This window comes from Phoca vitulina, unplaced genomic scaffold, assembly GCF_004348235.1.
Source record: "Phoca vitulina isolate PV1807 unplaced genomic scaffold, GSC_HSeal_1.0 scaffold54, whole genome shotgun sequence".
NCBI lineage: Eukaryota > Metazoa > Chordata > Mammalia > Carnivora > Phocidae > Phoca > Phoca vitulina.
This window is the reverse complement of record NW_022589757.1, coordinates 7,008,914-7,035,875: the sequence shown is the minus strand read 5'-3', so window position 1 is coordinate 7,035,875 and position 26,962 is coordinate 7,008,914. Positions and strand designations below refer to the sequence as shown.

Below are 26,962 nucleotides of genomic sequence, written 5' to 3'. Positions count from 1 at the left end.
GTCCCATCTTGGGTTTTCTTCTGATCCATCTGAGCTCTCCCCGACCTTTCAGAATGAAGTACGCTGGGGACTTGGCATACCGTACTCATTTACTTGGGATGGCCTCCTCCAGCCCACGGCTCAGTTAACATCTAAGTCACTGACTTCCAAACCTTCATTCCCAGGTGCACTCAGCTGCCCTGTCCACTCCTACTGAGCTCCACCTGGGTGTCCCTTCGACACTTCAGGCACATCACGTATTAAACAGAATGCATCATTTTTTCTTAAAACATTCTCTGTCCAGGTGTTTCTTCTCTTGGAAGTGACATCACCGTACACCCAGAATATTCAGGCCAAAGACCCTCCCCCTTGAGGTCTGCCACTCCCTGACTCCCAGTCCCATTGGTCTACCCTGTTCACCCTCCCTAAATTCACTTCATCCTTCCCGTCTACACTGCCACAGCCTGATCCGAAGACCCATCGTTTTTCATCTGAATTGCTCAACTCATTTCTTAACTGCCTTTGCTTCTCCTTCTAATTCATTTTCCACCCTGTGTTGAGAGCTAACTTCCTAAAATACATGGCTCTCTAGTGCTTTCAGGATAAAGTGCAACCGATTCAGTCCGTATACACGGTCCTGCAGTCTGGCAATACAGAATCGCCAGGGTCGGGGCTCTGAAGCCAGACGTCTGGTTCAAATCCCTGCCCTGCCATTTGGTTAACCACGTAAACTTGGGAGAGGTACTTCACCTCTTGGTGCCTTGGTTTCCTCATGTGTAAAATGCGTATAATCATAATACCTCCATCACGTCAGTGTTGTGAGATAGTACACACAAAGTGCTTGGAATAGTACCCAGCACGGAGCACACACTCAGTAAAGAGCAGCTATGATCTTTATTGCTACCTGCCCGTGCGCATCTTCCACCCACCCTCACACACTCACCTCCATTCATACTGAACCACTTGGGGTTGACCCAGAGCTTCCCACTCCTAGGTCTTTCTTCAATGTTCTCCCTTTGCCTAAAATGCCGAATACATCTGTCCTCCTCCAACGTGCACCGCCCCAACCCCCTAGCCCTTTGCCTGGCCGGTTCTCCTTTGTCCTTCAGGATCCGAGACACTGTCTTCTGGGAACTCTTCCAGGAAGCCTTCCCAGACTTCCCAGTTTAGATGTAATGCCTCTATTCTGAGGCCCCATAGCTAATCATAGGATGTCGTAACATTTATTCTTTGAGGGCAGAAATCACGAGTTACTCGTCTTTGAATATCACACTCAGGAGTGATGATGTCTGGCACTTACAGCAAACCTACCGTGTCAGGCATGCCCTGTTTTGCATATATACTTTAATCCTCACAAAAATTGTATAAAATAGGTGTTATTGTTTTTATCTCCATTTTGTAGAAAAGGAAACAGAGTCACATTTTGCTCAAGGTCATATGACTAGTAAGTGGCAGAACTGGGATTTGTACTTGGGCCGTTTGGCTAGAAAGTAGTGATCTTAGCCAGTCTCATGTTCTTTTTGGTAAACAATGAGTAGATCAGTGAATAAATAAATTCCAAAGGCAAGAGTCAAGTAAATAAAGTGGGCTTGGAAGCCAGTGGTGGCCGCCTAGCATAATGTATGGCACGTAATAGGTGCTCATTAAACCCTGGTTGTCTGAATGAGAGAACAGTTTGAAATCAGAAGGGTAAGAGAGATGCCAGAGGTTACCAGAGGGGAAGGTGTGGGGATCCGAGAAAGCCCTTTATCCATGTGTGCTTCTGTGTTATGAACTGCCTATCTGCCCTGGCCCTTCAGTATTTGCATTAAAAGGACACATACATTAGAAGAGGAACCCACAAATGGGCACTACATATTAGAGCTGTTTGTTCTTAGGGGTTGGTGAGTCCACCCTTTGGGCCTGGGAAATGGTGGATGACGCTACTCAGCACAGGCTGCAAGCACCATGCCGAGACTTGGGCTAAGACTGAGTGGTGTTTCTTCTTCCTCCCAGGAAAGGGTGCTCACCTGGCAATTTTCGTTGAAAAGCTACATCTATGGTGACCTTTACAAGAACCGCGTCAACATATCGAGCAATGCTGAGCAATCAGATGCCTCCATCACTGTTGACCAGCTGACCATGGATGACAACGGCACGTACGAGTGCTCAGTCTCCCTGATGTCAGACCTGGCGGGAACCTCTAAGTCACGCGTCCGGCTCTTGGTCCTCGGTGAGCATCTCCGTCTCCTTCCTGGGGTGGCAGGGAGGTGGGGCAGGGAGGCATGCTCAGAGAAGAAGTGCCCTCGTGGGAAGGTAAAGTCAGAGGCAGCCAGACCTGACCAGGAGCTCAGACTCCTCCCCTCATCCCATCTGCCTGGGCAGGGGGCGGCTCTTCCCTTTTTAACTGAAGACTATTCTGAGCGGCCCACCAATGGTACACAGTTCCAGGGCAGTGGGGAAGGCTGGTTTGGAGTGGCCCCGGGGTCAGCCTGGGAAATTCTGCCCGTGCTCTGTCCAGTGCTCTTCCCCATAACCCAGCTCCCTTCCTTTTCATGGCCAACTTATTAGGGAGAAGAAAAAGGGAAGTTCTAGATCCTAAATAAGGACTCTCACCGGGCCTTCCTTTGGTGCTGAGAGCCAGATTGTGAACTTCCCCGTCATAAGTTCAGCTAATCAGTAGAAACCCTTCACACCAGCATCTCCCCACCCCGGGCCCCAACCACACACCGCTGATCAGGCTCTACCACCTTTGAAATATGTCCCAAGACGACATTCTTTTCATACAGATAACTTATTATTGGAGCTTATAGTTTTGGAAGAATCTGAACAATCATCTACTTTAGTATCTTCATTTTGTAGATGAGGCCCAGAGAAAGTAGGCACCTGACTCAGAGTCAGTTACTGGATGCATTTTAAGGAATGGCTCCTCTAGGTCCAATATAAGGAGTGGCCTCCACCCTGGAAGGTAGCAATGCTTTAAACCAAAATGATGGATCACTTTTCCTTTATTTTTTCCATTTATACTCCTTAGTGGGATTTTTTAAATTGCGGGAAGTGGCTGCCTGGCTTTTTGAAACATTGTGTCAATCAAACAATGTAGCCCCGAAGAGAGAAATTAACCGTCTCCTTCCATCTTACCACCAGCCTGGTAGCCAACGGTAATATTCCTCCATACTTTTCTCCACGTCCTTTTCAACTATGCAAGTGTGCATGCACACACACACTTTTTCTTTCTTTCCTTTCCTTTGGAAAAAAAAAAGAGAGATCATATTATAAAGATCACTCGGCAATGTTTTTTTGGGTAATGTTTCATGCATATTTCTCCAGATCAGTACCTATAGATCTACCTGTTAGCAGCATACATTCCATCACGTGGATGTACTATGATTTATTCAAGTGTTCCATCCTGATGGATATCCTTAGGCTGTTTCCAGTTTTGTGTGTGAACAATACTGATATATATAGATATTCTTCCACTCTGTTGTTTTTATTTCTAGGGGATAGATTCTTAAAAGTAGGATTTCTGGGTCAAAGACGATGCCTTCATTAAATATTAATCCATACCGGCAAACTACTTTCCTCGAAGCAACTTACATTGCTATGGCATTTTATGAGCATGCCTGTTTTCCCATATCTTTACCAGTACTGAATGTTATCAATCTTTTTAATTTTTGTAAATTTTGTCAATTTGTTAGGTGAGAAAAAATTCAGTGCAGTCTAAATCAAAATGTTAATCTAGCCGCTAATAAGCTTCACTACCCCCCATTTGGGCCCAACCCCCTTCGTGACATGAATCAGCCCCCACCCCCACCCTGCCATTGCAGCCTGCTCCAGCCAGCTTCTCTCGCTTCTGTCGGCAACAGGCAGGCACCACAGTCCTCAGGGGGATCCCCAGGGACCCAGAGGCATCTATAGAGCCCTTCCATCCTCACACTGCAGGATCAGCACTTCAAGAACTTACAGGTTTCTGTCACTCGGCGAGCCTCAGCCAGGGAATGAGAGATGTCAGCTCCCAACAGCAGGGAACCCCAATCTCCATGTTGGATTCTTTTGGTGCCTCCCTGGCTTGACCCGAGATGGGGAAAATACCTCCTTCCCTTCCCCCAAGAGAAGGAGAGGAAATGCTCATGGGTCCTTATTCCTAAGCATCCTCTTCAAAGACATCTCCTCCCTGCTGAACCTCCAGGCTTCTCTTGCTTGGGTGGGAGGAGGGTCACTGATAACCTAAGGATTCGCTCTTGGAAAGGCTGCTGGGATGTTTCTCATGCTTCTCCTTAATATTGAGGACACTTACTCCCCTGGAGGTTGTAGTGGAAGTTCTGAGGCACAGGAGAAGTCCTGATCTGTACCATGCTGATGTTTTCTATCACGCATTTGAGGTCCCTTGTCGTGTACCACCACCTCTGGGAGTATAAAAATGAACTTAATGTTCTTTTCTTATGTCTTTAAGCCTTATTTTTTACACTTAGACTTTTATTTTACCTGGAATTTATTTTTGTAAATAGGATGCTAGGAGTCTAACTTTGTTTTCTTCCACATGGATAGTCAATAGACTGTACCACAGAAACACTGATCATCCCACTGGGATGCTAGCTTTGTCACATAGGAAGTTCTTACACAGAATGGCTGCTTTCTTACTCCTTTTTTTGTTCATTTTTCTTTTGATTATTCCTATGCTGATATTACATGGTTTTGATTACAGCATGTTTATACTCAGTGTTGATATATATATAGGCATATTTATCTATCTATCTAATTTTTTGTTTTTCTGTTTTTTGTTTTTTGTTTTTTTTTTTTTAGTTAGAGCTATCAGTGTTTGAATAGTTGGCTTTTAATACCTGGTACTGTGTAATATCTTCTCTTACTAAACTATTCCAAAAAAATTCTGTCAATTTTTACACATTTATTCTTCCATGTTAATTTTTTAAATCACTTTGCTTAGCTAAAAATAGAAGTTGATGGGAATTATGGTCAACTTACAAATTAATTTGCAAAGGAATGACATATTAAAAAGATTAAGTCCTCTCATCTAGGAAGAAGTATTTCAGATTTAATGACCTTCAATAACAAGGGATCTCTAATAGAATTCCAGGCCTCCCGTGGACAGAAGCAGAGCCCTTTTTTTTGGTTTGTAGAAGGAAGGCACAGGACCTCTTTCCCAACCCTGCACCGATCCATGTAGCCAAATTTCCCGTTTCTCCGTGTCCTAAAACAGAGGGGTTTTTATCTTAAATAGAGAGAAAACTACCATCAACTTGCAATGACCTTGGTCTGTGGGAAAGTTGCCACAAATTCATGGTCATAATAGTTCCCATTTACTGAGGACCAGGTACGTGCCAGGCATCTAAGAGCTTTACATTTATTGTCTCTTTTAATCTCTGCAATCCATCTGTGGAAGTGGGTACTAACACGTTCAACAGAACGCTGAGGCTCGAGACACCTGTAGAAAGTGTGCAAGCTTCCGTCAAAACAGCATGGCCCAAATGCAAAGCCCTGCGCTGCTCCACCACGTAAGCCTGCCACCCCCGGCCAGTAATTGATCCAGGTCAGGAGGATTCCCAAATTCTTCTAGGTTTACTTACCTTTTCAAAGTACCCTCTCTGTCAGTTGAAAGCAGACATAAGCTTGCCAGTGATGTTTTAGCTGGCCCCGGCAGTAACTTGAGCTCTGCGCTTCCTGGATCCATGCCAACAGAAGGTTGGCGGGGCAGAGCCGAGAGAGCCCTGGATACGCCATTTGCCCTCATTTGTCCACAGAGCTGCATCTTGGACACATCACTCATTGATAACTGAGGTTCTGTACCTGCTCTTCCACGTGGGAGGTCTTTGCTTAGGGTCCAGGAGATGGAAGCCCCACTGGCCCATGAGTGCGTGCCTCATTGTCTCTGGGTTTTCACGGCGGGGGCTCTTGATGGTCTTAGACCTTTAGGAACATTCACAGCCCCTCTCAGCTCACGGACGAGGCTGTCGCCATCACACATTATCACCTTCTAGCGTTTTTACAGCCGTGTTTTAGTTGCTCCCAATCTACCTGGGGTGCCTGATGTGTTTGTCTACCCGGGACCCTTAGAGCAAGGGGCCTGCTCTCTGGAGGGCCCCTCAGCTCGAGATCTGTAGCGCACAGAAGGCTGTGAGTTGTTGAAATGGAGCTCTGCTCTTCCCTCCTGCTGCTATAGCAACCTTAGTCCAAACCCAAACAAATAACTGTGTTTGCCTTGCCTGTTAAAAATACTAATTAGAAAAAAAGAGAGAGAAACTAAAAAAGAAAAACATTCACTCGTATCACTAGGTCTTGTATTTGTCCACGTTGACTTCCAGCTCCTGTGCACATGCTTATTCATGTCCATAACTGAGTTTGTAGCCGAATGGGTTGGTTCTTTGCTCTTTTCATTCCTCACCAGGTAGCCCTTTCCGCTGTCTTAGCACCTACAGTCCCTTAAGCTCCCTGCTACTTGGGTGAGTGGGTAGAGTCCCCTGTCCCTGGCTGAACATTCAGCCTGTTCCAATCAAAGCCATTATGAATAATGTTGTAACAAATTGTTTTGTGTACATAGCTCTTAATTTTTATTTGCGTTAGCTCCTTGGAGAGATATTATAAGCTAAGAAAATGCACATTTTTATCTAGTTTCTATTCTGTAGGTCTTCCTCCAAACCCATGGCCCTGAATCCCTCACTTCTCCGGATCTGGTCCTTTTCTGGCTGATTCCGTCTCTTTCTGGCTTCCCTTAAGTAGCTCCCACTTTCCTCTGGCAACAAGCTGGTTGGGGGAAAGGTAGCAAGACCCCACTTACGTGTGAATGTCCGATTCCTCCTTCCCTCCCAGGGCCAGCTTCATTTTAAGACAGGAACTAGCTAACTAGAAGGGCAAAGATACAAGTTAAATCAGAGATTATGGAACTCAGTGTTTTGCTTTACAACGAGAGAGAGAGAAAGAGAAAGAGGAAAGGAAAGAGAGAAATCATTTTGTACTCTCTGTTCAGAAATCCAGTAAAAATCTTTAAAAGAAAGTTTTGTTTCCAAATGGCTTTTGCTACTGGGCTTTTTTTAGGTAGAAGGGCTTTAATTATACGGGGCCGCCCACACGGGGCTGGGCGACCTCACAGTAAACTGAGGGAGCGGAGGGCTTCCGGACAGGGGCGGAGCACGCAGAGCGGGTCACCGGGGGAAGCCACCTGGCCCTGGGGCCCGGCACGCGGCGCTCCGGGGGGGGGGGGGGGGGGTGGGGGTGGGAACCGAGCAGCTCCCCGGCCTCTGGCGCCCCCTGGCGTCTGCAGCGGGAGGCGCAGGCTTTGGAGCGGCGCGGTGCCCCGTCCCGAAAGCTCCAGGTACAGCCGCCTTGGGTCTGGGAGGTAGGAAGAGCCCACCCAGAACCCTAGATCTCCGGGAGCCCCGCAGGCCTCACAGCCCCGCAGGAAGGGCTGTTTAAACTAGAGCTGATTCGAGGTCCTAGCTGGTTGTGATGGTGGGGGGCTGGGGAAGGAATCCTTAGAGAAGGATCAGGACAGAGTTGGGGGAGTTGTGCCTAGGGTGAGCTGGGGTGGGAGGACAGCCTGGGGGCTGAGGGGTAAGGGCCCCAGGTGTGTGTGTGGGGGGGGGGTACGGACAAAAACCTGACACACTCCTTCATAAGGCTGGTCTCTTGTTACCTCTACTGCTGCCTCCAGAGTGAATGAAGGCTTTGCCTTAATAATTTCTCCTGGCAAAGCTAGCCTCCGGATATGTCCAGCTTGCTTTTTTATGTTTCTGTAGGTGCTAGATGCTCCTTTGCCTTGGTCTGTTCTCTCTCCTTTTTGTCTCGGATCCCAGAGAAGGCTGGTCACGGAAAGGCTTGACAATGGTCATGCACACCAAGTATGAGGCTGGCTCCATGTGACACTTCTTCGGGGGTGTCATAGTTCAGGCGGGCTCTCTAACTGGGAAAGTTGTAGCCCCCTGGTCAAGGCATCCCTGGGAAGCAGGCTGAGTGCTTTTCATGCGTGGAGAGGGCTGTTCCTGTACCTCTGGAGAGTTCAGGAGGCAAACTTGGCTCATCAACACTGACCTAGAGCCAGTCTCTGGGGAAGCAGTGTTCACCTTCCTTGTACCCGTTTGCAGGGCCCGCGGGGCGGACGGCTGCTTGTCAGAGTGGTCCGAAGGCAGCAGTCTCTTCCTGCCCAGGCTGCTTCAGTCCCTGGGGCCTGGACCAGGATATAAAAAGGTGGCTCGTGAACCAAGCTTGGGCCTCTTAGGTTTAGGGACTGTGCAGCTGGGGCTGGTGTGGGGGAGGGCCTGTCATTTTCTCCACGCTTGTCCCACACCTGGTGGCCCTCAGGAGAGAAGAAGGAGCTGTGGGGCACACACACCCAAGAACCCCTTGCCTGTCTCAGAGAAAAACCAGAAGTGGCGGCCGGGTGCATCCCGGGTAGCTTCCCCCAGCCACTCTGGGGGGGGGGGGAGAGACAGGGGGCTGCGCCGTTCTGCGTGCTCAGTGACCGTGCATCCGTGCAGTCTGGATGGTGCAGTGGGTGGTGCTACTGACCGGGGCAAGCAGACCGTCCAGGGGTCTGAAGAAAGAGGTGGAGGGGACAGGCCTGCCACGGGGGATTCAGTAATAGCCCTCTGCACTGCCTGTTCTTCCCGTCCCCAGCCCCAAGGACACTACCTGAAGTCTCAAGCATACCTGATGCTTCTTCCTGCCTCAGGGCCTTTGCACATGCTGTTCCCTCTGTGTGGAGGGCCCTCACCTCTCTCTGACCACCACCACCTCCACTATTGGCCTTGCTTACTCTCACTCTTCCTCCAGGTCACAGCCCAGGCTGTGGGGGTCAGTGTCCCTTGCTTGTACCTTCCCCGCCCCCACAGCCTTGCCTCCTGCCCGGTCATGGTCCAGTTATTTGTCTTTTGCCCCCACTGGACTCCTCGAACACAGGGACTCACTCACTATGTCATCCCAGTGCCTAGCGGTATCAGACGTACAGGAAGTGCCCCACAAGGTTTGGAGAATGAGCCATCCTACCCAGTGGTGTAGGATGAGCCATCCTGCGGCAATGCCAAGTGAATGGCACCAGCTTAAGATCCTCGGGAATTGTGGGAGATCACGTCAGGATTGTGAGTGGAGGGGCCTGTTGGTTTCTGTAACCTCCTTTCTGTAGGCTTCCCTTTCCTTGTCTCTTCCTTTCTGCCCCCACCCCACCCCTTCGGTCCTCGTTCTCACCCAGCATGCAACTCTGCTGCCACCTGGGGTCTCTCCAATCACCCAGCTACTCCGAGCAGTTGCATTTTCTCAGCAAAACCCAGGACGAGGGCAGTGCTTAACACAAAGGGAACCTTCCTAAGAAGTCTGAGTTGAAGGGCTTCAGAGAGAGGGGCCTTTCCCTAACCCAGGGGCAGGCAAACATGGCCAAATCCAGCCTGCGCCTCTTCGTACATGGCCTGCAAGCCAAGAATGGTTTTTACATTTATAAAGGGTTATTGAAAACATGGAAACAGTGACAGAGACCATAACGTGGCCCACAACGTCTAAAATATTACCTTTGACCCTTTACAGAAATTCTGTTGTCCCCTCATCTTACAGATGGGAACACTGGGGGACTGCAAGGTTTCCCTAAAATGGCACAGACGAGCCAAGAGCAGAAGGAGCTCTCCTGGGCTGGTGGAGAGATCCCTGGACGTGGAGTCAGGAGACCTGGGTTCCAATCCCACCCAGTCTCCTCTCTGGGCCTCAGTGTCCCCACCGTTTATAATGGTGGTGACTCTAATCTTGTACTCAGGATGCTTCCTGATGTAGGTGTGCGCTGCATCTCTGTGATGGTGACAGGGCCACCAAGATCTTTTGCGGTGGATCGACCTTACAGCACCATTTCTCACCAGTAGGCTATGAATTTCTCTGCCTGAGAACAAACAGAGCGGTATGAGTGTGTGTCCGAGGCGGGAGGGGGCTGTCACCGTGCCCCACCTGATTCGTGCCTTCCCTCTGATCCTTCCCCTGTGCAGTGCCACCCTCCAAGCCAGAATGCGGCATCAAGGGAGAGGCCGTGATCGGGAACGACATCCAGCTGACCTGCCAATCGAAGGAGGGCTCTCCGGCCCCTCAGTACACATGGAAGGCCTACGACGTCCTGAACCAGGAGCGGTCAACCCCAGCAGGTAACGGGGGCAGTGGGGAGGACAGGCCCCCACCCGCAAATGCTAGGGCCGCCAGGGGAGATCCTGGCCTGACCAGTCAGGTCTCCCTGAAGGGCTGCCCGTTTCCTCGCCCCCTCCTCCCCCCTGCAGCATCTCTGAGTCTTCTCATGATAATCCCCATCTCACAGGTTGTTGTGGAAAATAAAGGTGAGTCACATAAAGCACTCTGTGGAAGCGCATAATAAATCTTCATCTGTTATCTTTGTTCTGCACAATTCAGTTCCTTGAATAAGCACGTCTGGATAGCCACTCCGTGCAAAAGCACCAGGTGGGGTTTTCATTTTGACTGTGATCATGTCCTAAAGTATACATTCGAAGCCTCAAGCCTAGCTCTGGGGCTCCACTCAAGGGCGGGAATTCCCATCGGCATGCCCCATCCAGGCTGGTCCGGCTCAGGCTCCACGGAAGCCCTCCTTCCCAAACCTGCCCTCCGTTTGTGGCCACAGCCCCCTGCACGACCAGGCAGCTGTAAGGGTCCCTCAGTCTCAGGGGAGGAGACTTTAGGTTCAGTGGTGGTGGCCTGGAGACCTGCTTTGTACTGGGCAGCTTGCTCTTTGACCTTTGGTCAGGAAACAAACTGAAAAACAAAACAAAACAACCCTATATAAATATCTTACTGTCATTACCTTGGTGCCCACTGGTGGGGGGGATTCCTCGGTGGTATCTTTGGGCCCCAGTAGCCCCTGGCACAGCCAGCATTCCTGGAGATCAAAACAGACAAGGTCTGAAAGCTGCCGGCTGGCCTAACTTCTGGGCGGTCTCTCTGCTCGGTGTGGGTGAGGAGGAAGTGGGCAGTGAGAGGGGAGCAGAGGGTGGAGGCGCTCCGGCTGAATGGACAGGCTGGGCTTTGGTCAAACAAGGACGATCTTTGTCAGTCTGTCCTTCACTCACCTGGGGGCCAAACGAGAACTTCTTAGAAGTAATAAATACATAAATAAATAAATAAAACCCACTCACTCCAATGTAAATTAGAAAGGATATTGTGGATTTCAACAAGTTTCCAGTTTTGTTGACAAATTTCTGGCTGGCAAATTACTATCGAGTGTGTCTGGAATTTCTGGAAACCACCTGGCAGCTCTCGTCTGGGTTCAACGGTCCTGCCTCTCTGGCCTGTGCACGACCCGGTGATTCCAGCAATGGTCACCACGGTGTGCCACGGACAATGGCTGGTCGGCCCTTCCTTCCAGCTAAGTGTGTGTAGGGAGACCCAAGGCTGGCGAAGATTACATGGTGAGCACCGTGCTAGTTTTATAGCCAGGGCTGTTGTAAACCAGGGGAGGCATAAGGGCATAAAAGGCTTCTCCAAGGAGGGGGCCCCTGAGGCAGCAGTGTAGCATGGTGGCTAAGAGCATGGTGTGGGCTTGAATCCTGGCCTTGCCACTTGTTAGCTACGTGACCATGGCAATAGCCTCTCTGTGCCTTAGTTTCTACATCTGTAAAATGGGCATAACACTAGTACTTACTTCACAGAGTTCCTGTGAAGATTAAATAAAAGTACATGTAAAGCATGGAGACCATGCCTGGTAGGTAGATGGAACTCCTTAATGCTAGGTGTTATTAACTATGTGGTACGTGAGCTAGATCCTTAAGGATGAGTAGGGTAGGCATGGCAAATATCCCGGGAATCGCGAGTATTCTGTGCAGCCGAGGGTAGGGAGCATGCGTTGCAGGGAGGAGGGGGTACCACTTTAAGAAAAGCAGCGATGGGGGATCATGAAGAACCTGTGCATGGGGCCAGAGAGGCCGGCCTTTGCCCTGCAGCCCCAGGCACCTTCTGAGGGGCATCACAGATGACTGCCCTGCTCATGCTCTCCGGCCTCCATCAGGAAAGACTTCCAACCTTCGTCTTTCAGTGATTCAAAAGGGGAGAAACCTGAGGACATGAAAGAGGGTCAAAGGGAGACTCACATACTTACTTTGGAAAAGCTTCATCCTGCTTCAAGTTAAGGTTTGCTCAGAGTCAGAGTCCAGATCTGGGAGTGCCAGCCAAGAGTGTGGTTAATGGTAAAAGCTAGGCAAGCTTGCATCTGGTGTTGGATGGAACGGGGTGGGGTTCGTTCTCAGAGCCTTCGGACTCCACCTGCCTCACGGAGCACCAGAGTCAGACCAAACCCAGTTCTGATTTTTAAAACATTTCAGTCCACAGTGGACAATTTGAGAGAAGGGTTCCTCCACCCTTCTCTATCTGAAGACAGAAGAGATTGCTTCCTTTCACTTAGTAATCAATGGAAACAAGCCAGCAGCGAAAAGAACAGGGACTCTGGAATCAGTAAATAAGAATTTCAGTCCTGACTGAAGTCACTCACAGCCTCTCTGACCCTTAGTATCCTCATCTGAAAACCCTGGGATGAAAACCCAGAAGGCTGGGAAGAGGAAAGAGGAGATCCCATGTGTGATAGTTCTGAATATCCTTTGTAAGGCAGCTGAACTTCATGCACTGAAGGAGTAGGAATTTGGCTATCAAGGAAGGAGGGAGGGGTAATTCTGGGGGCTAGAGCACTTTAGAGGAGGAGGTTCTTGAAGGATCAAAGGGTGGGTATGCGCCCTGCAGCCAGGGAGGATCTTGAGCATCCTGAGTGAAAGGTGGCAGCCATAGGGTCAGGGTTGTGGGGGTGGAGAGCGGCCAGGGACAGGAAAGTGAAACCTTGCCAATTTGACATCAGTGCCTCTGGGAGACGGGGTTTCTCTCTGCGGAAATCTCCCCAGCTGGAGCCCGGGGAAGTGGGAGGCTGACGGTCCTGTGCGTTCCTCTTCTTGACCACAAGGTGTCGCCACTGCAGCGAAAACATCAGCTTTAGCCGGCTTTCAGAAACTGTATTAGGTCGTTTCCAAGAGGAAAAGGGGCTTGGGAGCCCAAGCTCAGAGTCAGAGCAGATCTTGTGGCACTGGATATGCACTGGTTAATTCCAGACCAGCTTCTAATGTCCACCGTTTCCTTTGCAGAACAAGGCCCGGAGTCCAAAGCTGGGCTCTGATAACCGGAAAGGTCCTGGAGGCAGTCTGAAGTCTTCTGTCCTGATCGGTCGGCAATGTGCTGTGTACACCTTACACATAGACTGAATCTCTATTTTTTTTTTTAAAGATTTTATTTATTTATTTGAGAGAGAGAGAGAGCAGGAGAGGGTCAGAGGGAGAGGGAGAGAGAGAACCCCAAGCAGACTCCCTGCTGAGTGTGGAGCCTGATACTCGGCTCAATCTCACAACCTTGAGATCATGACCTGAGTCGAAATCAAGAGTTGGACGCTCAACCGACTGAGTCAGTCACCCAGGTGCCCCAAGATGCCTCTTAAAAATAAAAAAAAATCCAACTAGTTTAGAAAATAAGACCATTAGGGAGGAGGAGTTAAGATGTCAGAGGAGGGAATATTAGCCATCAAAAAAAAAAAAAAAATGAAATCTTGCCATTTGCAATGATGTGGATGGAACTGGAGGGTATTATGTTAAGCAAAATAAGTCAAGAGAGAGACAATTATCATATGATTTCACTCATATGTGGAATTTAAGAAACAAAACAGATGAACATAGGCAAAGGGAAGGGAAAATAAGAGAAAAACAGAGAGGAAGGCAAATCATAAGAGATGCTGAACTCTAGGAAACAAACCGAGGAGAGGTGGGTGGGGGGATGGGGTAACTGGGTGATGGGCACTGGGAGGGCACAGGAGGTAATGAGCACTGGGTGTTATATGCAACTGATGAATCACTAAATTCTACCCCTGAGACTAATAATACACTGTATGTTAACTAACTTTAATTTTTAAAAATTTTAAAAGAAAAGAAGACCATTATTACTATAACCTCCACTTAGGGACACCCAGTGCTCATTAGCAAATTAGAAGCTCTAAGAGTTCTGTTGTTAAAAAATGTATTTAACCCTCTCTCAATGATTTTGAAATTTGCTTTGGTCATGGACTGCTTTTTTAGTACCGTATGTTAATGTCATGTGTAAGCAATATTCCAGAAAACATTTGGAGGCATGAAATTCTAGGGTAGAAACATATAGAGAATGAGCATCCAGAAGATACAGCTGGGGGTTTCAAGGGAAGAATCTGAAGAAAGTACATAGGAAAAGATTGGAAGAAAATAACCCAAATCATCAGCTGTTATTTCTAGCTGGTGAAATTATGGATGATTTTATTTTATTCTCTGTTCTTTATACCAGCTTTCCCTGACCCTTCAGATGAGATTAAACTCCCTTGCTATAAACTCAAATAGCATTTCCATTTCTAACTCTAATCGCCCTGTGATCACCCTGGTTTCTTGTCTGTCAGCCCTCAGGCCAGGACAGAGACTGTCTTCATCTTTAGGGCTATGGCAATCAAGCTTCTAAAGGTTTTCTGGACTGGATTGATTTAAATAATAGCTTCATATCATGTACAAATTCTTATAATGAACCTACATTAGTTGTGTAATACCTATTTTTTTAAAGAAAATTGTCAACTGCTCCAGAGAGTTCTAGACCTAAAACAGGATTTTTGTTACGCTTTATCATTTCTTAATTTTGTGACATGTGGCAAGTACCTTAACTTCTCGAAGCCTCCAGTTACATCTGTGACATTGGAGATTGAATATTTGTCCCACTTCCCGTACAAGATTGCTGACAAAATCATAAGACATCACATTTGAGGAAGTATACAGAGTAGCACATCCAGACAAGGGAAATCTGCACCAGATACAATCTGGCAAGAGATTGGAGGTGGGGCAAGGGGGGGCCGCAAGCAGGGGGACTGGCCAGAGATAAAGCTGAGGTGATTGCAGGACCAGATCTGTAACCCTGTGATGGCATTAAGAAGCTTGGACTTGTTTTTTTTTTTACGTTTTTATTTTAATTGCAGTTAACACACAGTGTAATATTAATTTCAGGTGTACAATATAGGGATTCAACACTTTCACACATCACCTGGTGCTCATCACAAGTGTGCTCCTTAATCCCCATCACCTGTTTAACCTTCCCCCACGGTAACCATCAGTTTGTTCTCTAGAGTTAAGCATCTTTTTCTTGATTTGTCTCTCTTTTTTTCCCTTTGCTCAGTTGTTTTGTTTCTTAAATTCCACATATATGGACAACAGTATGGAGGTTCCTCAAAAAGTGAAAAATAGAACTACACTATGATCCAGTAATCCTACTACTGGGTATTTACTCAAAGAATACAAAAACACAAATTCAAAGGGATACATGCACCCCTATGTTTGTAGCAGCATTATTTACAATAGTCAAGTTATGGAAGCTGCCCAAGTGTCTATTCACTGATGAATGGATAAAGAAGAAGTGTTATGTGTATGCAATGTAATATTCAGCCATAAAAAAAGAAGGAAATCTTGCCATTTGCAACAACATGGAACTGGAGGGTATAATACTAAGCGAAATAAGTGAGTCAGAGAAAGCCTGGACTTGTTGTTGAAGATTAGGAGCCACCTCTGGAATGTCTGAGCCGTACAGTGACTGGGTCCCACTTGCCAAGTCAAACATCTCCTCTGGATGAAATGCAACCACCTGGTGGCAGAAGATCTTATGAGGCTTGGGGTGCCTGGGTGGCTCAGTTGGTTAAGCGGCTGCCTTCGGCTCAGGTCATGATCCCAGGGTCCTGGGATCGAGTCCCGCATCGGGCTCCCTGCTCTGCGGGGAGCCTGCTTCTCCCTCTCCCTTTGCCTACTTGTGTTCTCCCTCTATCTCTCTGTCAAATAAATAAATAAAATCTTTAAAAAAAAAAAAAAAAGATCTTATGAGGCTAACTCTGCCGCAGATTAGAGGAAATGGTCTCTAACTCTCCACTCAAGATAGCAGTTATGACAAAGCATCTTTGAGGACAGGGCATATAAAGAGGTCTAAGCATAAAGCTCTCCCTTTCAAGGTGAAGAGATCCATAGGATCACAGATTTAGCAGGAAGGTTTCTCATGAGGACTATTGGACCATTCTTGATTTCTCAAAGACTTCTTCCACGAGTCCAAGCTCAAGGACTCAGTTTCGGAAGACCATAAAAGTGGTTATAACCATATCTTCTAATTAGAAAGCATTTTCATGTAATACATATGTATTTTATGTTTCCCGAGCACTTACTACACATCAGGTGTTCCGATGTGGGCTTGCATTGATCAGTACCTCATTTTATGCTATTAGCGTGCCTCACACGGACTCTTGTTATTTATAAATAGAGAAGCTAAGGTTCAGTGAAGCTAAGTTCCTGGGCCAAGGTCACAGAATTAATCAGGGGCAGAACCAGGGGGCCTGACTGAATTCTGAGCACTTCAGAATTGGGCATCCTGCCTGCAGCTGTCCTGGGAGGCCTAGAGGTGGATACTCTGTCTCTCTCCATGTTTCAGAGGAGGCTCGGACAAGTACAGCCGCAGTGCTCGTGTCTGCCTAGGCATTCAGGTCTCCAGATTCCTAGGTGTTTCCACTGACGTGTGGTGCCTGGGCTCCTCACCCTCACTGTTCTTCCTTCCCAGTCACAGGCCAGACCTTGTCTCTGAAGAACATCTCCACAGATATGTCGGGTTATTACATCTGCACCTCCAGCAATGAGGTGGGGACCGCGTCCTGTAACATCACTGTGGCTGTCAGACCTCGTAAGAGCGGGCTGGGGGGCGAGGCGGGGAGGGGAGTGGACCAAGGCCGAAAGATCACTGGCTTGGGGTCCAAAGAGGCAGCTGAGAGAGACGCTGTGGAGGTGAATTGGGGAGCCTCTTCGGCAGGGTAGCTGGGGTGACCTTAGCCAGACACTCCCGGCCTAGAGGTCAGTCCAGTTCCCTTGGTTCTTTGCAAGTAGAGCCTCAGACTGACTTCTGGAGACCTGCTCAGCCCTGCCTGCCTTTAGGGCCACTCAGTGGGCCTGAGGGAAGTGTCCAGAGTCAGCTGCCACGGAGCCTGGACCTTATTTTTGGGGTGGGTCACCTCCAGCAGCTCAAGGACAAGCTAGATTACGAGTTGGCATGGCTGACAGCTGAGGACTTGGCTGGAGCCTGGGTCGCCCAGGGAGTGTTGAGATGCAGATCTACTGGCCTGTGCATCTTCGCGTCCGCCTCCATCCTGAAGCGCAGTCTCTAGACCTACCTGGTCACCTTTCTGCAAGGCCATGCCCTTCATGGCGTGTTACTAGAAGCTGACAGTACTCCCTGGGCTGGGAGGGAGGCTGGGCCTGCCCAGAGGCTTCCCTCACCCTGGCTCACCAGCCCCAGATGCCTGGGCTCAGGTCAGGACTCGGGAGGTGCCGCTGCCCTGCTCTGTCTCTTGCAGCCTCCATGAACGTGGCCTTGTATGCGGGCATTGCGGGCGGCCTGATTGCGGCCATCATCATCCTTGGCATTGTCATCTACTGTTGCTGCTGCCGCCAGCAGGAGGATGAGGCTGAGGACATGGCGCCGTGAGTGTTTGCGGGCACCTGTTGGCGGGGTCCTGAGCAGAGGGCGAGGACGTGTCACAGCACCTCATGGCCTTTGCCACTCACACCACCCCCGGGGACAGTGGCCCCCAAGTGGCCTTGCCATCCTGGTGCCTGACTGCAAGGCCCGTAGTTCCCTAGGCTTCTTGTGGCCTGTCCGGGGCAAGCGCGGGTGGGGCCCCCTCCAGGGGCTGGTCCCTCCTGGTCTGGCGGAGCCGGCCCGTTCCTATAACACTCTGAGCTCATGAGCAGAGCAAGTCTGTGCCACCCGCCTGTCCACTCGGAGCCAGCCCCCCAGCCCAGGGTCCCTTCGCATCTGGGCGGGGAGGGGCGGCAGGTGCGATGGCTGATCTTCCCATAAGGAGCACTGAGCCCAGCTCCTCCAGCCTGAGTGAGGGCAAATCCTTCCCCTCTGTCCTCACTGCTCTCAGGAATCGGGCGGCCTACCAGAAGGCTCCAAAGCAGGTGAAAGAGCTTGAGACAGAGCAGGACGAGGAGGATGACTATGGGCAAGAAGACCAGAAGAGCGCTGGGCGGGAGTCCCCCCGCCACGCTGACCGGTGACCGGAGCATGCCGCACGCAGGCTGAGGTGGGGGGAAGATGGGTGCTCATTCCTCTGCCGCCTGACTCCCCTCTCCTTGCCCCATTTTTCTGGCCCTCCATTCCCGTCACTGATGGGATGCTTCTTCCCTATGTCATCTGCTGGAGGACTTGGCTAAGGGGACCTTACTGGTGACTGACCCTGCCAAGGGCCCTCACCCACAAAGCGGCCCCCTCCCACTGCCATGCCTAGCTCACAGCCTGGCCCCCAGCCTGGAGCCGGCCGCAGCCTCACCTTCCTGTGTAGCTGGCGGGGGGCTCCCTGAGGCCCAGGGCGGAGCCTGGGTGCCCCTGGTTGGGAGCCCTCCGAAATGTGTGCTCCCCACGCGCACAGCACCTGGGGGAGCCCCTGAGGGAGGGGTTGAAGTCAGTACATACTTCTTGAATAAATGAGTCTTGGAAGGACTCCCTATTATTTATCCAACCTAAATGAAAACTCCTGCTTCAGGACCCACTTTGGCCTCAAGCTCCCTTTCCAGCTCATCTCCCGCCACTTCCCTGTACAGTCCAGAAACTCTCCGCAAGGGCCACCTTCCACTCCCCTGCACACATCCTCAGGGGCCCCTCACTTTCTCTCCCTGGCTGGGATGCTGTTTCCATCGCCACCTGTCCCAACAGGCCCGCCTCAAAATCCCAGTGATTCCTATAACTGGACCCTGATCTCCCCGACACATGGGAACAATCTTGTCACCTTGTCTCACACTCGTCATGGGCCACACGGCAGTTTTCTGAGCATTAGCCTATCCCTAGGCTAATGTCTGAGCTCCTTGGGCCAGAGCCCAGCCTTCACTCCCCCCGCCACATCCCAGGAGCCCTCCCAGCAGGTGCTCACTCCAGCTGAATCTGGGTGCCTATCTTGATAGGTTGCGTCTCCCCCTCCCTGGTCTCTCTGAGATGTTTGTAGATTCACGACTCCTCCCCCCAAAACCCCTTGGCTAGTTTAGTGAAGGGAGTGTGTGCTGATGTAAGTGAACACACACGTGTGCACAAGCAGGGGATTGTTTCAGCTGGTCCCACATGCTCACTTCATGATGACTCTTCTCGAGAATACCTGGCATGACCTCCCCTGCTTCCTGACCCCTAACCCTGGCCCTGCTCCCCCACCGGCCTGGCGTGTCGCCCACTGTCAGATCACAAGCACTGTCCCAGCTTCGGGCTCGTGGCCTGGTGGCTAGTCTCACCCAAGTGCAGTTACATCATTGTCTTTTCTGGATGGCCAGCAAACCAGTTCTCAAAATCTATCATCCATTTGTGATTAAAAAAAAAAAATATATATATATATATATACACACACATACACATATATGTATATATTTTGTTACATTCTTCACTTCATTCAAAATGCGATCAGTAATGATAAATTTGTTAGCGGAAATTCTTATTTCTTTTTTAACGTGGGTTTGTTCACACCGAGGGAAAGCTCGCGTCCTGTGGGTTTGTGTCTACTTACCGCACGCCTCTCTGCGTCCTAGGAGGGGCGAGGCAGGGTGCCGGGGGAGCAGAAGGTGGGATCTGTGGGTCGCAGTGCCTGTGGCCGCAGTAGGGTCAGGCAGGGTCTCTAGTGGGTGCTGCGGCCAGAACAGAACCCGCCCTGGTAGCAGAGGAATGTTCCAGGCGAAGTGCCGGACAGACCATGGTGGGCCTGGCCGTGGGCCAGCGGGCTTCTGGGAAGGGGGTGGCGATGCTCGTACCGGTTATACCCAGGATGGGGCCCTCCTGAGAGACGAGGAGGCAATCCTCCTGTTCCAGCTGTCGGACAGAACAGGCGGCTCTCGCTCCCCAAACCTGCGACGCTGTCACTCCTGCCACCCGTTCAAAGTCCTCTTGCCATGTCCCTTCCCATGGCACCTTGTGCCCCCTCCTGTCCCAGCACCCATCACGTGGTACTGTCCCCCCCACGGGCTGTTTCTGCCTCGGCCTCCAAGATTTGTGAGGGCAGGAGCTGAATCTCATTCACGGCCTGGCCCATGTTGGCACTGGAGACATGTGTGCTCAATAAATAATGTTTGGTGCCAACATTTCTTGCCCAAGGGCATCTCCTGGGCCTCTGCACCTTGAGGTGCCTTCCCGGCCTCGCGGGCAAGGCTCTAGAAGCGTGTTCTTGACAGAGCTGTGGCAGGGGGGCGGCCCCCTCCCCCGCTTGGGGCTGGCTCGGCTCGCTGTCCCGGAAAGGCTCTAAGGCTCACATGCCTTAGCTCCAGGCTCGTGTAAGAAAATGAGGGAAATCAGGACCCATTGCGTTCATTCAATAACCTTAAATCAGGGCCTACTGCCTCAATTTAAAATGACAAATCGTTTGTGAGCACCTACTCTGTGCTGGCTGCAGGGTATATAACGGTCACCAAGACACCGTTACTCAGGAGGAGCTGACGTCTAACTGGCGTTCTCTTACGTGAGTCTCAAATCACGTTATCAGCTGCTGAGGCTACAGTCTCCTGCTGAATTTATTTCAGTCCAGAAACGGTGGGAATGAGACGGTTGCAGGTTCTCCTAGAGTCAAAGTTAGCGATCCCAGTGTCCGTAGGCTGCCAGGCATTCCCTTCCCAATGCATGGTTTGCAGCTGACAGGTCAGAGACCTAACGGTGCTTGAGAAGAGAGACAAAGGCACCATTGTTTGAGGACAGACAGTGTGCTGGACACTTGTTAGGCTTCTGAAACAGTTTTTCATACAATCCTTACTGACAGTTTCAAATATTAGGGCACATGGCAAGACGAGGCGTGCATGTTGTCACCAAAGGAAGGACTCTGGCTGCCCAGAGAGGTCCCTTCAAAGTTGTATGAACTTGGTAAATCAGCCACTCTTCAGGGGCGTGGTCTTAAGTTGCTTTTGTGCGTGCCCCCACAGCACTGGCTTCTGAAGGCAGAGTGACATTAACCAACCTCACAGAGCCTGATGTACAATACTAACAGTGAACACTCAGATAGCACTTCTTCTGGGCCAGCCACTGTTCCAAACACTTCCCATATAGCTCTCATAATCCTCACAGCAATGCTGCGAGTTAGGTGCTATTATTATTCCCATTTTACAGTGGAGGAAGCTGAGGCACAGTGAGTTTGAGCAAGCTGAATAAGCACAGAATGTCACTTTGTGATTTGCAGCTATTAAGCAGACCAGACTGTCTACCTACCCGAGGCATTCTCACCCCGTGAGCTCCGTGCCCTCAGTTGCTTACTGAACATGGAGTTAGGACAAGGGAACAGCTTCTCTACAGCACTGTGTATCACCAGGCATCATGTCATCTCGGGGGGACTGTGAAGCATTCACCAGCCTTGCCCCATCCCTGCAGGTTCTGGTTCAGGGCCCTGAGCATCTGCAGGGGTGAGGCCCAGTCCCTACTGGAAAGTGCTGTCCTGTGGGAAGGACCTCCTCAGGGACACTTGCTATTGGCTCTTGAGTTTGCTCACGGAGATTGGCTATCTTCTGGCTGATTTCCAGAGAGGTCTTTCTACCCTCTCCGTTACAGACGGGAAGCTGAGGCTCAGGGAGATAGCATCATTAGAGTTAACATAGCTGGTAGGTATCAGAATAAGGATCAGACTCAGTTCTGTCTGATTCTGAAGGCCATGCTCTTTCCACTTGAGCACATGTCCTCCTGACCCCATGCATATGTACAAGATGACTGAACGGGGAAAAGACAGGGATGGAGAAAGAGTTACAGGGTTTTTATTTGTTTTAAATTGGTATATGGGAATTGTTACCAATTAAAATACAGGCATTTCAGATATAACACTAGATGTGCATTTCCAAAAACTGCTGCATTCTGCAAAATCACATGCTAAAAATAAGAGGACTTACAAGAAAACTAGGATAAGAGGCAGACCACAGAAAACCAGTGGAACTTTGTAACTGGATCCTTTTAAAACAACAATCCTGGTAAAAATACAGTGGTATTAAATCTATGCCATTAACAGCAAATATCATAGTCATCAACCTTTGACCCTCCAGACCTTTTGGCTTTCCTTTCTATAGCGACTGACTTACCAAAATTAAAAAATGATCCAAGAAATTCATCTGGCTATAGAGTTGGGGGGGGGTCTCCCTTTAAAACTTTTGGCTTTTATCAAGTGTATTGATTTTTAGCTATGTGCTTATCTTTGTACTTGAATTCTCTTGTTAGTGTGTGGATATATCCTGCCTTTGCCAGTTGTGGGAGAGGGCCAGGATATGCTGCAAGGTGGGTTTACCATTAGCTCGTGTTTTTTAAAAAACAATCTTTCCTTCTTTTTTTTAAGATTTATTTATTTGAGAGAGAGAGTGCAGGGGGCGGGGCTGGAGGGAGAGGGAGACAATCTTCAAGCAGACCTCCCGCCGAGCGTGGAGCTGGACACGGAGCTGGATCGGGACCCTGAGATCATGACCTGAGCCAAAATCAAGAGCTGGATGCTCAACAGACTGAGCCACCCAGGCACCCCCTTCCTTTTTTTTTTTTTTTTTTTTTTTTAATGCAAGGTGTCTTTTAGTATTAGTCAACTTAAGCCAAGTTATGTCCTGGTAACAATGTAAAGTTTCAGTGGCTTACAACAACAAAGGGTTATTTCTTGCTCGTATTACCTGCTATCTCAGGTTAGCTCAGCCCTGCTGCACATCTTCCTTATTCTGGGATGCAGGCTGAAGATTAACCCAGCTCTTGGGACAGTGCATCTCACAGCAGAGGGAAAAGAAAAAATGAAAGACTTTGAGGAGACTCATAAAGCTTTTGCTTGGCAAGGGCTGCCACCCCTTCTGCTCCTATTTTGTGGCACAGAGCAAGTCACATGTCATTGGGACATGGGCCCACTGTCCTTCTCAGGGAGAAACAGTGAATATATTGAATCATCAAACCTTCGCTGTCTCCTCCTCTATACTCATAGCATCCCCATACAGTTTACCATAAAACAAAGTGGATCGATTCTTGAAATCACTTAACTTGAAGCCACTTCTTGAATGAAAGGAAGGCACTTGTGCAGTATCTTTAGCTTTTTTATTAAGGCCTTCATGTATTGCTCAGGGTTTGTCTTTCATTGTGGGAAAGCTTGCTCCTCATGTCTGGGAAAGCCATCACCTTCCCAACGCCCAAAAGGACGAGGGGAGGGAAGAGGGCGAACCCTTCCAGAACCCAGTGAGAGCTAGCGACATGGAGAAGGGGTTTCCAGTAGGAGGTGGAGTCATGGAGAGATTCCAATGCCAAATAGCTGCACCAATGGAAGGAGTGGGCAGGGGAGGAAACACCACTCTCCCACCCCACCCGCCTCCCACTGGCAGAACCCAAGGAAGCCAGATGGCAAGACATCATGTCATGCCTTCTGTGGGGATCAGCCTCTTGGAGTAAAAATCAAGGAAGAAAGGGAAAGAGGAGGGGGGTGGGGAGTGCAAATGGAGAATAACCAACACATTTGCCTTCACCTATAACCAATTATGAGTATTCTGCTTCTACCAAGTACTAAATCTCTTCATCCCCATTCCTCTGCACCCCCTGCACCTTCTTAAGGGGTGAAGAGAGATTCATTCTACTTCTAAAAGAGTTAAAGCTCATTCCGAGATAACCCAGTCTAAGTTCCAAATAAGGAATTTTAGAAACACTCATAGCCTATTTTGAGGGCTGAAAGAACAAGGGCCTTTCAATGTCTTTCCAATTCCAGAAAATGGGGGACTGATTCTTCAGATGGCTGGTCCTGTGGCAGCAACATAGTTGACTGGGAGAGGCTGCGGGAGGGGTGCATATGGAGATGCCAAACATACACAGGAAGGTGGTGTGATTCTATGGTATCCCTCCACTGGAGTTTTTTCTCCTTCCACTATTTTTCTTGAAATAATCTCAAACCTACAAAAAATGTTTAAGCACAACACAAAAGACTTTTCCTGAACCATTTGAGAATGCCAACACAATGCCCTATCACCCTAAATATGTTATTATATATGTATCATATTTAATGTGCATTTCCTCCCTATAAGGATATTTTCCTATGTAGCTGCAATACAACCATCGATATCAGGAAATCAGCATCAATACCCTCAGACCCCATTAAGTTTTCCCAATTTTCCCAGTAATATCCATTAGAGCAAGAGAATCTAGTTCAGAATTACTCATTGCATCTAGTTAGATATAATATCTCTGTCTGTATTTTGTAGAAAGTCTCCCAATTTGGGTTTGTCTGATATTTCTTCATGATTAACCTCATGTGTTTTTGAGAAGAGCATCACAGAAATGAAACTGTGTTCTTCTCATTGCATCCTATGGGATGGCACAGGATTTTAATTTTCCTCTTACTGATAATGTTAACTTTGATCACTGGATTTAAGTGGTGTCTGAAAGTTTTCTCCACTCTAAAGTTACTGTTTTCCCGTTGCAATAAGTAACTTCTTTTTTTGAGAGGTTCTTAGAGACTATGTAAACATACCATTTCTCATCAGAGTTTTAACTTACTTATCAATTGATTAAATCTCTATGGGCTTTTGTGTTTCTATTTTATCTCCTGGGTTGTAATCCTTTGCTGTCATTACTTATTTTGATGCTCAAATAGTCCCAGATTTTGGCCTTGGGAGCTCCTTTCTAGCTGACTTCTTTGACCTTTGACAATCTTATCATTCTTTTTACACTTCATCACTTTCTGACATAAGGTATTGCAGGTTCCTTTTGTACTTTCTCTTTCTCAGCCCTGAAATCAGTTGTTTCCCCAAGGAGCACTTGTCTGTTTTAGTGAAAAATGGTGTTCAGAAATGAAAATCTGAGAATTAGGTGTGTTCATTGTTATTGTTTGCGAGGCCCTCTCAGCAGTGTAAAGATTTAGTGAATGAATTATGTATATATCATATATAAAAAGTTGTATGTAATATATAATCATATAATTTTAATAATATATAACTTTAAATGATATATATAATTGTTAAATAATTTTTCTACATAAACATTATCTTTACTTTCCCTCTATATTTACTTCTATATTAATAATCTCTATATATTAAAGATCATTAGTTCACACCAACGTCTCCTATTCCAATCCAACAGGCCACAGGGTTCGAGTTTTCTCCCCTTCCATATTTGTAGCTTCCTCCTCCAACAGTGGGAACCCATGGGGCAGGAATCTTTCTCCTTTCAGATATGCGAGAAGTTTGGAGACAATTTCCCACAGTAAATTTGTCCCTGATCTCCTCTATCAGCAAACCTCCCTCCTCAAAAAAAAAAAAAAAAAAGGAATGAAAAAAATTGTGAGAAAACACTCCACTTGGCTTTCAGCAGTAGTCCTGAAGTCGCTTGCCATTTTTATGGTATGAAGACTTCACCCAGAGCTTCAGAGGAACAAGATCAGTGAGAAGAAAAAGGGAGGGGACGAAAGTGATGTTGATATTGGGCTAGTCTATGGAGCCAACAAAATGAATGCTTAATTTCTAGACGTCTTTTGGTGATTCTGACTCTGAGCAGTATGGCATGGCCTGAAGCTCCTAATCCTAGACAGAAAAACTGTCCTCTCTGAGCTTGCTAGGGAATTTGCAGCAGGGAAAACAGCCCCACGTCGGTTCCTCTTTCCTTCATGAAGTTAGTACCCATCCAGATTGTTAGCCTTATTCTCTCCAAAAGGCATTCCCCATTATGACCAGAAGCTCCAAAAGGCATTCCCCATTATGACCAGAAGCTGCTATAGAGTGAGGTACAAGAACAGGTATTACACAAATGTCTTGGCAAAGAGGCTGATGCGTTGAGGTAACTGAAAGCCAGCAGCAATCATGTCTTAGCTATAGAATAGAGAGGTGACCAACCGTTACTGAGGTCTGAGTGGCTTTGATTACCCAATGCTAAGGGAAATGACCCAAGGGCAAAATGCCTGACCCACTGAGCTTATTTCCTCTCTACTTCCTTTGTTGGAAGTCAGAGAAATTGAAGGTAAAGGGTTGTGAGGTGAAATTAAAGATAAAGAGTTGTGAGAAGGTGATAGATACCTACTCAATAAAGTCACACAGAGACCAACTAAATTGAACTACTGTAATAACCTGCTTGTCTCCCCCTGGAACTTCTGTTATTTGAATAACAACACATCCACTTCTAGCATCCAGATCTCCTAACACTTTTTAGATTTTCCATCATTCATTTTTCCCTGATACCTTCTGGGAATGTTCTTTAATCCAATCTTCTAGCTCTAATTTTGGGATTGGGCTGGCTTCCTATAGCTTCCCCAAAAGCAGAGCCTGAGATCAAGGTGCTTGTCTTATGAGCTGATATCAGGAAGCTGAAGTGATGCAGCAAGTAGGATGGGATAGGGAAAAGGTCACTAAAATCTGTGTTATTGAGCTGGCTCCTGCTGTGGGCAACTGGGGCTCAATCACACTGGAGACCCTCTGAGAAACTGTATGGAACATGCCTCAGAATTTTCCCACAGAAGGGATGACCAGCTGGGTTATTAACTGCTAAGAAAGACTATCTGTTCACCAGAAACATCAAGCAACTATAACTTAGGACTCACTACCAGTCAATAAATTTAAAAATCTTTACTGAGGGGCACCTGGGTGGCTCAGTCAGTTAACTGTTTGCCTTCAGCTCAGGTCATGATCCCAGGGTCCTGGGATCGAGTCCCGCATCGGGCTCCATGCTCCGCGGGGAGCCTGCTTTTCCCTCTGCTTGTGCTCTCTCTCTCTGTCAAATAAATAAATAAAATCTTAAAAAAATAAAATAAAAATCTTTACTAAAAGAAATAAAACGTACAGAATATTTGAGAGTATATAATAGTCTTTACCCTTGACTCAAGCCAAACCATCAGATCTGCATAGTTGGTTTGCATCATCTTAATTTCTTCTGGAATTCTTTTACATTAACTGCATTATACATATTCTTTTACATAGCTATGTTATTCCACTGGACACTATTGTAGAAGATTATTAGAAACAAC

The 26,962-nt window shown here is 48.1% G+C and overlaps 1 protein-coding gene across 1 annotated transcript in view; it reads left to right on the top strand.

The window, feature by feature from the left end:
- The window catches only part of GPA33 (glycoprotein A33), a 35,039-nt gene extending 16,974 nt beyond the window's left edge, over positions 1–18,065 (top strand). The window contains exons 3-7 of the mRNA XM_032389333.1: positions 1,975–2,191; positions 9,933–10,085; positions 16,570–16,689; positions 17,357–17,483; positions 17,933–18,065. Of these exons, the coding sequence (XP_032245224.1) occupies positions 1,975–2,191; positions 9,933–10,085; positions 16,570–16,689; positions 17,357–17,483; positions 17,933–18,065 (750 nt within the window). The remainder of the gene's footprint in view (positions 1–1,974; positions 2,192–9,932; positions 10,086–16,569; positions 16,690–17,356; positions 17,484–17,932) is intronic.
- The last annotated feature ends 8,897 nt before the right edge of the window (positions 18,066–26,962 follow it).